This window comes from Scyliorhinus canicula, chromosome 16 (genome assembly GCF_902713615.1).
Source record: "Scyliorhinus canicula chromosome 16, sScyCan1.1, whole genome shotgun sequence".
Classification (NCBI taxonomy): domain Eukaryota; kingdom Metazoa; phylum Chordata; class Chondrichthyes; order Carcharhiniformes; family Scyliorhinidae; genus Scyliorhinus; species Scyliorhinus canicula.
In genome coordinates, this window is record NC_052161.1 from 115,309,731 (window position 1) to 115,321,730 (window position 12,000).

The following is a 12,000-nucleotide window of genomic DNA, read 5'->3' on the forward strand; positions in this document are numbered from 1 at the left end:
AGGAGCCACCAAATGTGCGACCTACTCCCTCATAGTTGCCATTGGAAGTCACAATACCCCATTCCCGATAGTGCCAATGTTCTTGAGTGCATAAAGATAGCTTCCGTGCCGGGTGCAAGTTACAAAAGTAGCCAACTCCCAAGAAGACGTTGTGATCTGGAATGCACTGTCAGAAAGGGAGCTAAAAGCAGATTCAATAGTAGCATTCGAAAGGAAGGAAATTTCAGTCAATCCGCCATTGGCGTCGGGCAATGGCGAATCCATCCCAAAGTGCTTTCGAAAAATCTGATTCTCAGAAATTGGCATTGCACCAGTGAAATATTCCTGAAGTATTATCTGGCACGGTTAACACGACCTGACCAGCCGAGCTCTTTCCTGGAACATGGTTAAATATTAATTACACTGAGTGTTGTTATTAAAAATTGCAGCTTTAATAAACCACAGGATTACTCTCCTGTCTACTGCACTGTGCTGGAGCTTGTCAAGTGTATTTAGACTGGTCGTGTGGCTATCAGGTAAGCGCTATATGGTTAATAGAAAGGTGTGGAAGTACTCAAAGTGGAAAGTTGCACTTCCAGCAATTATGTGCCCAGCTAAGCTAATCCACAACGTGGCAACCTGCTGATGCTCAGTTACATGGAGTCAATCCAATTGTATAATTAGCAAAACATTCCATCTCATCTTTTGCTTAATGGGGCAAACAGAAAATCTGGCTTGAAATCCAAATCAAAAGGGAAATCAGAATCACAGTATTGTTATTGTGCAGGAGGCCATTTGGCCCATTGTGTCTTCACTAGCTCTTCGAATGAGCAACTCATCCCAGCCTTCGCCCCATAGACCTTTGCACTTTCTTTTCAAGCTAATTCCCTTTGGAATGACTCAATCAAGCCTGTGGCCACTTAAAGGTGAGTGGCTGCATAGTTACCTTTGCCTGGTCAATTATTTCAGCTCATTTGAAATTTCAGAATGAAATTGAAATATTTGTAGGTTTTCGCAAAAGATTTTTGGAACAAGGAGGAGGAAGTGGGAAACATGCCATGAAAACATGGAAGTAAACGGAAGAAAATGTGCAAGAACAAATCTGTGGATAAGTGATCTGGCAGCATAGTGCCTGGCCTACTGTTTCTTACGTTTTCTACGGACAGACTGCTGAGTGAAGGCGATCGGCGGAGAATCAAAGTTCCCGACCAAATCGGGGGTAGCATCGCTTTCGTGATGCTCTGCCCCCTCTAAAGCGGGAACTAGATATTGCGGCTGCGGACTCAGTCCAGCTCCGCCACAGTCGGCGGAGGGCCGATCCACGGACTGGGGTGGGGGCACTTTATCAGGGGCTGGGGGCACTGTGGGGGGTGGTCCGGGGTGTGCAAGAGACCAAAGGGGGGGGGCACTATTTCGTGGGTATGGTCCGTGAATGCCCTCCGCCATGTACCACGACATAGTCGCTGAAGGCCACCGGACCCGGCAATTCTCCGGGCTGTATTGGCAGCTAGAGTCGAGTGCTCTATGCTGCCGGCATGTCAGCCACTTGACAAACGGGGGATCGATGGCTGTTTTACGCCATTTTTCTGGTGCATAACGCCACTGTTCCCACGCAGGCGTGGGGACATATCCCTGATTCGGAGAATCCGGCCCTTTGTCTGTCAGGAGATGAAAATGAAAATGAAAATCGCTTATTGTCACGAGTAGGCTTCAAATGAAGTTACTGTGAAAAGCCCCTAGTCGCCACATTCCGGTGCCTGTTCGGGGAGGCTGGTACGGGAATCGAACCGTGCTGCTGGCTTGCCTTGGTCTGCTTTCAAAGCCAGCGATTAGCCCTGTGAGCTAAACAGCCCCTGATGGCGGCGAGATCGAACAGTTTATACATAACATTTATGGATGAGAAAGACAATTCAGTCCATGAAATTCACCCATGCAAAGAAGTCCTAATGCCCTCTCCTTACATTTCACCATTTGACTATTTCCTGAAAGATTCTAGGCTTTCTGTCTCAGCTACTCTTTCTGCTAGTCTCTGCCATTTATTAATCTCTCTCTGTCAAGGAAATTCCTGAATTTTGTTTCAACATTTGCTAGTTTGAAACTATGTCCCCTTGTCCTAATCACGGTGTTCAATCAAAGGTAATATTTTGGGTTTTTCTTTTCCATTGCACTTATGTGGGTGCCAGCTACAAGGCTCGGCAGTCTAAAAATATTGTCAGCCAAAAACTGTTCAGTGCTTTGTTGAGATGCTTCTTCCTGTTGTTATGAATAAGTGAGAGGCAAACCTGACTTCGTTATCCTCTCCCCATCTGTCCTGGACATGTTTTCGAATCATTTTTAAAATAGGCTGTGGCGTGTTTTCTCCAAAACCCTCAGGCGTGTGTGGGGCCCAATTGTACAGATAACACACAGCAAACCTGCAGAATGAATGACTCAGAAGGAGAGTTTATTTAACATTCAAACCTGGGGGGTGGGGGCAGGTGTGGAACACACACACGCACGCACACACGCACAGTAAGGGGGAATTGAAAAGGGGGAGTTTTTACGACTATGGATAACAACAATAAACGAGGCACAGAAATGAATGTTAGTTCACGTGGTTTCTAGAATCCAAGAGTTAACGTCCTTTCTGACGTCCTTGAGTTCAGTCCCAATGGGTTTTTGGTTGGAGAGAGCAACAGGAAAATCCTTGAAACCAACAATGATATTTGCTCAGAACGCTTGGCAGGTGATGCTCAGAGACTTTTAAAATCAAACAGGCTTGGCAGAGTGGAGAGATGGTGACCAGCTGCTCGGTCAGCCCAGGGAACTGCGCTGGAGTTCCTGCCAATTGGTGTTGAATCAGATTTCTGAGCTATGAGACTAGAAATGTAAATTAAAATATCCAAAAGGCTGGAAGCATGGGGGTCATGTGATGTGACTCATTAATTAGTTAATTGCAGCCTCGCAAACAGTTTCTGTGCTTCTGGCCAAAATCCACTATTTTCCTTCGGAGAGGAATTGTGGTTCTTGAGGTCCAACGAGTTTCAATGTTTCTATCTTTGTTGTTGGCCTGGCTGTGGGGAGTCTCGGTGCGTCTGTTAGTCATCCGGTTTTGTGAAACAATGTGGTTTTACAATGGGGTGGGAGATTCCACAAGGATGACAATGGAACTCTTTTGTTCTTGCAATCTCTGTTGGAAGCTTCTAGAACAGCCGGCAAATTTTGTGAGTCATCTAGAGCAGCATTCGTGTGATTCAGCAAAAGTCAATTTTGAGAATAGCGAAAAGAATAAATTTTTGATATGCACAGTTTTGATTCCTTTCTGTGTTTTATTAACGTGAAACTGTCCACAGGGAAAATATTAAACATGTTGCAAATTTGCTGTTGTCACAAAAGTTACCTGACCAACTGATCGAGGACAAGCCAGTGGTAATGGCTTCAAAGGCTCTAATGACACAAATGTTAATACAGCCACGGGAGAAGCCAGCAGTACAAGACGTTTGCAAAGAAGGGTGGCATCACAGATAGAATTGGTGCCTCACAGTGCCAGGGACCTGGGTTCAATTCCGGTCTTGGACCACTGTCTGAGTGGAGTTGGTACATTCTCCTAATGTCTGTGTGGGTTTCCTCCAGGTGCTCCGGTTTCCTCCCACAGTCCGAAAATGTGCAGGTCAGGTAGATTGGCCATGATAAAGTGGTTCTTAGTGTCCAGCAGGTTAGATCATGGGGTTATGGGGAGAGGGCGGGAGGGAACTGGGTCCAGTGCGAATTCAAAGGGTCGGTGCTGACTCAATGGGCCAAATGGCCTCCTCCTGCTCTGTAGGGATTCTATGATTCTATGAAATGGCATATCTCCTTTTCTGTCCTTTGGGGCAGGTTACCATGATCCAACATCCTAGAAAAATGCTTATTTTAATTTGAGGGTCCAGAAGTGTTGTTGAGTTACACAACTATGGACACCTAAGAACTGAGCCCAATACCTTTCTCACATGTTGTCCAAAAAAAGATTCCAGAATTGTTGTTGAACAGGAGTCAGAAATGCTTTGTGAAGTTGATGATGTCAGGTTTTGGCCATTCCAGCAAACATAACATATCTGAGAGTCTAGGGTCAGCAGGTTTAATATTTTAATAAGAAATATGCAATTAGAATATTTGTGCCCTATGCTTTATTTTATATTGATACGTCAATCATAGTAAATGTGCAAGTGATACACCTTTGCAGGAAATCTCCAGATCCACAGCAATGTGGTTGACTCTTAACTGCCCTGTAAGATTAAGGAACACTGGTTCTTGGTGGTGTATATTTTCAGTTTTGTGTCATGTAAGAAAGATATGCAAACCAGGGAGGAACAGTCCAGCCTTGTTGTGATAAATTAATAAAGAATATTTATTAACTTAAAAGAAAACACACCACAAAAAAGACTATAATACACTCCAACAGTACACTTAACTACACTCATGGCTGTACACATGTAGTATCTCATGAAGTTACCCCTTCTTTCCAGCTACCCACGTTTCCTGAACTCTGAGAAACTCCCTTTAAGTAGGCTTACATTAACACTGCAATGAGGTTACCGTGTGTGGTGAATCACAATCCTAGTAATTCACACTGTACAGTATTATATTGTATGTGTTGTGTCTTTGTAAGCTCGGTATATGAGCAGTTGCGTGGCTCTGCCCATAGGGGGAGATGAGGAGTTTGTACTGGGCTCCACCCTTGGCTCCGCCCATGGTTCTGCCCATGGCTCCTCCCACTAACTGGAAGTATAAAGATCTGCAGTTGTGAGCCTGCTGCCAGTTCATCTCGTCGCAGACAGGCTCAGTTGTAAGACTATTAAAACCACTGTTCACTTCCAACCACGTGTCTTGTGAATTGATGGTCACATCACCGTGTAAAGCCAGCCCCTAGTTGTCACATTCCGGCATCTGTTCGGGTACACGGAGGGAGAATTCAGAATGTCCAATGATCGGGACTTGCAGGAGGAAACTGGAGCACCGAGTGGAAATCCACGCAGGCACATGGAGAATGTGCAGACTCCGCACAGAAAGTTACCCAAGCTGGGAATCGAACCTGGGACCCTTGGTGCTACTGTGCTGCCCACTCTCTCCCTTTTAGGTGCTACTTCAAACCTACCAGATTGACCAAGCTTTTTGTCATCCTTATTTAGTGTTAAGTTTTGTCTGATCATGCTCCAGTGAAGTACGTTGGAACATTCTCCAATATTAATGCTGCTATATAAATGCCGTTGTTTCTGTTTCTATAGGAGTAACAGAAGAGCCATGTCGTGGGAGTACATGATTCTCATCCTCTTGCCGATGGTTGAGAGGCTCAGCTCTTGTCCAAGTCTCTGCACCTGTGATAATGATAATGTAACAGTGGACTGTGAAAGTGCAGGACTCAACTTTCTTCCTTTTGATATACCCAAGACCGTCAACACTCTGCAGTTAAACAATAATTCAATTCAGTTAGAATCAAATTCCTTTTGGAATACACCTGATTTACAAGTCCTGAATCTTGAGATGAACAACCTCAGTTTGCTCCCAAATAACCTACTGGCTTGGGTTCCTCGGCTCACAGTGTTGTATCTCCCAAGGAACAATTTGTCCCACATACCAAATGATTTCTTCAACAATGCTACAAATCTACATTACCTCCACCTTAATGAAAACCGGTTAGTCAATATCTCTGATCAACTTTTCTTCCCTTTGAAGAACCTCAGGGCACTAATTTTGTCCCACAACTGTCTCCATGTGGTTTCACCAGATACTTTCCTGGGTTTGGGATCATTGATAATGTTATCTCTGTCATTCAATCATCTTACTGTTCTCCCAGAAACACTTTTTGAACCAATTCAGAACCTCGGGTTATGTGAACTCAACAATAATAGTCTGGAATCCCTGCCTGAGAAGATCTTCTCTGGTTTGCCAAAGCTGATCTGGCTAACATTAACGAATAACAGAATCCGGGAGGTACCATCTAAACTCTTCAATGCCACATCACTCCATCGCCTCACTCTCGCCGGCAACCATTTGAAGACGCTGCCGCCAGGACTTTTGGATAAGTCAAAGGTGAGGCAAAATGGTTTAACATTTTTAGTTTAGGCTTTCTCTGAAATATTCAAATAAAGTGCAGATTGTGGAGGGTCATTATTTTAAACTGCTCCCCATGCCTGCCCAGAAGAAACATGGTATATTGGGATGCTGTTAAAGAAGACCCTGTTCACATTCTGCAGGAATTTTAATGCTGCTGATTTTAGCAATGCTTGAAGCATCTACTAAGATCAAGTGAGAACTTCAAACATTCTCAAAGAATTACTCATTCTTTTTAATTCTTCCAGACTTAGATACGGTTTTCAATCATTTATTCAAGTAAACGCAGTGAGAACCTGCTTTGTCAATCCAGCCCAAGTCAGTACCCTGCCCTCTGAGTTGATACATTCTTTTATATATTTAGTTCCTTTGGTGACTGGGAGAGTGGTCTTGGTCACATCGGCTCTCAATCTACCGCAGTCGGTGCCAATTGTTTTGAGACCCATTCTGCTTGTATCATGGCATTCCAGTTGTCTGCAGTTTCTGTCACAATAAATGCTAAATGTTGTAGATCACCTGTCTCATCTTAACATTTTAGTGCAATTATTTTAAACTATTTTTCCTGGGACCCTCTTTTGCCAACCAGACGACCTTCACGACCCATGCTGGCCGATCTTTGCGACCCACGCAGGCTGACCTTCGGGTCACACCATTTTCACTTAAATTTAATACGACAGGTGAGCCTCCTTGGGCCTCATGCTCTCGCTTGCTTTGTCATTCAATGTTACATATTTTCTAAGGACTTCAGCTGATGGTTTAAGTTTTTGTTGCGTCCTTTGAAAAAAATCAAGAGGTTTTGTCATGATATGCAGACATGCACATAATGAGATACAGACAGGCAGCTACTGAACACAGAGAACAGGACATAACCAATCAGCAGGCAGAACACTTGAGAGTGGTTTCCCACTATAAATGACACAAGGCACTCACTCCGCCTCTTTCCACTGGGGACATCTACAGAGTGAGTCAGGGTGTATATATCACATAACACATCCAGCACGTGGATAAGAGCTAGTCTGGTTCAGTCAGGCAGAGTACTCACACTAAGGTTAGCAGAGAGTCGAACTCACAAAGAACTGTGCTAACTGTGTGACAGGTTCAATAAATCAAATTGAACTAACTTCAAGGTCTGGAGTATCTTTCAGTTACAGCTGCATCCAGTTGTAGCGAGTGTTATCTCAGTGTGCTTAACACGACATGGTACCACAAGACTGCTATCCCCAGGTGGTTTACCTCAATCTGTCCCGTGACGACCAGCCAATGGATGCCGGCATCGTGGAGAAGATCCAGGCCCCTCAACAGCTGCGGACCTCTGGCAATCTCAGTGCCAACTGATGGGTTTTCAAGCAAAGGTTTCTGCTGTACATCGAAGCCTCAGACCTCGAGGGTGTGTCTGATACAAGAAAGATCGCACTTCTCCTCTCAACTGCAGGGGATCAAGCCATTCAACTCTTCAACTCGTTTAACTTTACCGAAGGCCAGGACAAGACAACGTTTCATACCATCCTGGACAAGTTTGATAGTCATTGTGAAGTGGACACCGATTAAATCTTTGAGCGCTATATATTAAAACAACGCCTAAAAGATAAAGATGAATCTTTCAACTCCTTCTTAACTAATCTCTGTCTACTAGCGCTGTCCTGCAACTTTGGTGATATTGCTGGCTCCATGATCAGAGACCAAATCACTTTTGGAGTGTGCTCTGATCCTCTGAGAGAGCAGCTTTTAAAAATCAAGCGTTTGACCCTGTCAGTCCCGATCGAAACGTGTACAGTGCATGAGCACGCCAAAAATTGGTGTTCCCAATACAAATTGACTGAAAATGAGAAAAGTGCCTCCCACGAGGCGGAGAGGGAGCAGGCCATCGCCCTGCACCGCCTCAGCATTGATGAAAGCGGCCATTTCGCTCTTCCTGGAGCCCCAGGCATGTGCGATGCGAATGGGATAACGAAGCGGCCGATCACCGCACTGCGCAGGTGCGAATATCTGTCGACCGCACTGCGCATGTACAATGACGCACGGAGCGTAATTACATCATGACGTGACCGAACTGCGGCACCGCCCACTTAAAGAAACACTGCCCTGCAAGAGGCAGGCGATGTTTAAATTGAGGAAAGTCTGGACACTATGCAGCCTTGTGCAGGTCTGCACCACCGGTCAAGGGCCAGCACACCAATTCCAATGCAGGCGCGTTCAAAGTGTACAGCAAGGTTTGCAGGATTCTGATCCTGGCAGGATAACGGATCCAGAGGACAATTGCTAGGAGTACCCCTACCATGTGGGCATCATTACCACACATGAACGTGCCTCACCAACATCATCACTAAGCCTGTCCGTCCTCACTGTGGATTCTCCGGACGAATGGCGTGCGGTGATGCAAGTAAATCAATACTCTATCCAATTCAAGCTGGACACAGGTGCTTCTGCCAATCTCCTTTCACAGGCAGATTTCAACCACATCAAAAAGCCACCCAAGCTCCTTCCAGTAGCCTGCCAGCTCCTGGACTATAATGGCATTGCCATCACAGCACTGGGATCCTGCCAACTGCTCGTCTCTAATAAGGGCATTCACGCAAGGCTAAGGTTTGAAATCGTGAAGCCAGACAGAGCCTCCATGCTCGGCGCACATGCATGCAAGCAGCTAAACCTTGTGCAGCGGGTCTACACAATGACCTCCCCCAACGTGGATCTTCAAGCCGGCATTGACAACATCCTCGCTCAGTATCCGGATGTGTTTGACAGGATGGGCACTCTGCCATATCGGTACAAGATCCTGCTACCGCCTGATGCCACACCTGTGGTCCACGCATCACGCCGGATCCCAGATCCACTGAAGGAGTGTCTGAAGGCACAGCTCAAGGATCTTCAGGACCAGGGCATCATTTCCAAAGTTACAGAAACGGCATACTGGGTCAGCTCGATGGTATGTGTAAAAAAGTCTTCGGGGGAGCTGCGCATCTGCATTGATCCCAAGGATCTCAACCAGAATATAATGCGGGACCACTACCCTATCCTGAAGCGGGAGGAACTCACAAGTGAGATGGCACACGCCCGGTTTTCACTAAGTTAGATGCGTCAGAGGGATTCTGGCAAATCCAGCTGGATGAGTCCAGCAGAAGGCTCTGCACCTTCAACACACCGTTTGGCAGGTACTGCTATAATCGTATGCCGTTCGGCATTGTCTCGGCCTTGGAGATCTTCCATAGAATCATGGAGCAGATGATGGAGGGCATTGAAGGGGTTCGTGTGTATGTGGACAACGTTATCATATGGTCCACAAACCCCGAAGAGCACATCTTGCGTCTCCAGCAGGTATTCCACCGTGTCCATGCCAATGGCCTCAAGCTGAACAGGGCCAAGTGTTGCTTTGGCATGTCGACACATAAGTTCTTAGGTGACCAGATATCTCAGCAGGGTCTGCGCCTGGACACAGACAAGGTCAAGGCCATCGAAGACATGAAGACCCCTGAAGACAAGAAGGCGGTGCTGCGCTTCCTAGGCATGGTAACCTTTTTGGGCAAGTTTATCCTAAACCTGGCTTCACACACCATGGCCCTCAGACACCTGGTGAAAAAGTCCACAGCCTTTGAGTGGCAGGCAGCTCATCAAGCAGAGTGGTTGGAGCTGAAAGCCAAGCTCACCACTGCACCTGTATTGGCATTTTTTGACCCTGACAGGGAAACAAAAGTCTCGACAGATGCGAGCCAGGACGGCATCATCGCGGTGTTGCTCCAGCGCAATGACACTTCATCCTGGGCACCGGTTGCCTACGCATCACGGGCGATGACACCCACCGAGCAGTGGTACACCCAAATTGAAAAGGAATGCCTGGGCCATCTCACTGGAGTTACCAAGTTCCACGATTATGTCTACGGCCTGCCGACTTTCACCGTTGAGACGGACCACAGGCCGCTGGTCCACATTATCCACAAGGATCTGAATGACATGACGCCCCGGCTGCAGCGCATCCTCCTCAGATTCAGAAGGTACGACTTTGAACTAGTGTACACGCCTGGCAACGAGCTCATTATTGCGGATGCCTTGTCCTGCTCCATAACCTTGCCCAGTGAACCGCCGGTATTCATCCAACTGATTGAATCACAGGTGCAGCTGTGGGCCAGCAACCTCCCAGCGTTGGATGAAAAGGTGATTCGCATTTGCGCCAAGACAGCCAAAGACCCTCTTCAGCAGCGTGTCATGCGTCACCTCGCCAATGGCTGGCAAAAAGGGCAGTGCCCTCAATTCTTCAATGTGAAGGATGACCTGACAGTGGTTAATGGCATCCTCCTCAAGCTGGATCGCATTGTCATTCCACTCAGTCTCCAGAGCTTGGTGCTCCAGCAAATCCACGAGGGACATCTGAATGTTGAGAAGTGCAGGCGCCAAGCCAGGCAAGCTGTCTACTGGCCTGGGATTAGTCAGGACATCTCGAATATGGTCCTCAACTGTCCGACCTGTCAATGCGTCCAGCCAGCACAGAGCAAAGAGACGCTTCAGCAGCACAAAAGTGTGGCATCCCTGTGGTCCAAGGTAATGGTCGTGATTATGTGTTAATCATTGATTAGTTTTCTAACTACCCAGAAGTTGTGAAGCTCTCAGACTTCACATCCAAGACCGTCATCAAGGCCTGTAAGGAGACGTTCTCCAGGCATGGTATTCCACTCACTGTCATGAGTGACAACGGTCCTTGCTTCAGCAGCCAAGAGTGATCAAGATTTGCCCAGTCATATCAGTTTAACCACGTTACTTCCAGCCAACATTACCTGCAGTCCAACGGGAAGGTACAGAAAGAGGTGCACATCGTGAAGCAGCTCACCTGCAAGGCTGTGGGTTTTGCTTCTGACTTCAACCTTGCGCTGTTTGCGTACAGGGCAACCCTTCTGTCTCCCAGCATGTCACCGGCTCAACGCAGTGGCGTGCAGAGGGGGAGGGGGGCCGACGGTGCGCTGGCCCCGGGCATCCATTGGATGGGGGCAGCAGCGTGAAGAGAACGGAGCGCGCCTGCGCACCGTGGTCGGCTGGAGCGCGCCTTCATCCATATTCATCTGTGAAATCCTGTCATTACATTTATTTACAAATTCCAAAGCCTTGCTGTGAACGTTATCAAATGTTCTTGTCTGTTCCTTCAACTTTGTTGCAGCTGAATCTACCAAACTCCATGCAGTAAACATATCTAAACCACTTGTCTGTAGATAACTTGATAACGGGGTTGTAGTTTCAAATATATACAAGTAAGTAAATGCTGTCAATATGGTTTCAAACTTTAGAAGACTTTGAAGTAAAACATTTGCTTCAGGTTTTGTTTTTGCATCAAACTTTTCTGAATCTTGTATCATTGATAAGCATGTCAATAGATTTACGAAAGTACTGGCAGCGACATCATCAAAACGTCCAAATATAGTTGTTGCTGCATTGGATTTTTCTGACCATCTGGTCTCACCAATTAGCTTTAATCATTTCATTTTTTCTTGTCCTAGATATTTTCCAACAACTTCTATCCATACAGCCATTCTCTTGAATGATGCTTTCACAAAAGTTGCTATATTCTGGAGCAAAATGAAAAAAGAAACTGCAGGCACACAACATTTTGTTGTTTCAGTTATCACCAAATTCAAGACATGGGCATAGCACCATATATGAACATGTTGATCAGCCACATCAGCAATTTTACTTTGTAAACCATTATACTGGCCATGGTAGCTTGCAGTGCCATCTGTGCTATCAGATAAACATTTTTGGGGGTCAATTTTAAGATGCTGTAATGTTTCAATCAATAGATCAAAAAGTCCCTGTCCTGTACCATCATTACTTGGCACAACTGAAAGTAGTCGCTCACAGATAATACCTTTAAGCACATACCGAATAATAATGATAAACTGATCGATGGATGTGTTGAATCAACCTGAATAGAATAATATTTTGCTTGAGAAACTTCATGCCTAATTTTTTCTT

The 12,000-nt window shown here is 46.0% G+C and overlaps 1 protein-coding gene across 1 annotated transcript in view; it reads left to right on the top strand.

The window, feature by feature from the left end:
* The first annotated feature begins 435 nt into the window (after positions 1-435).
* Positions 436-12,000, top strand: part of LOC119979759 (carboxypeptidase N subunit 2-like) — a 36,339-nt gene continuing 24,774 nt past the window's right edge. The window contains exons 1-2 of the mRNA XM_038822377.1: positions 436-515; positions 5,223-6,027. Coding sequence (XP_038678305.1) covers positions 5,239-6,027 — 789 coding nt within the window. The 5' untranslated portion in view covers positions 436-515; positions 5,223-5,238. The remainder of the gene's footprint in view (positions 516-5,222; positions 6,028-12,000) is intronic.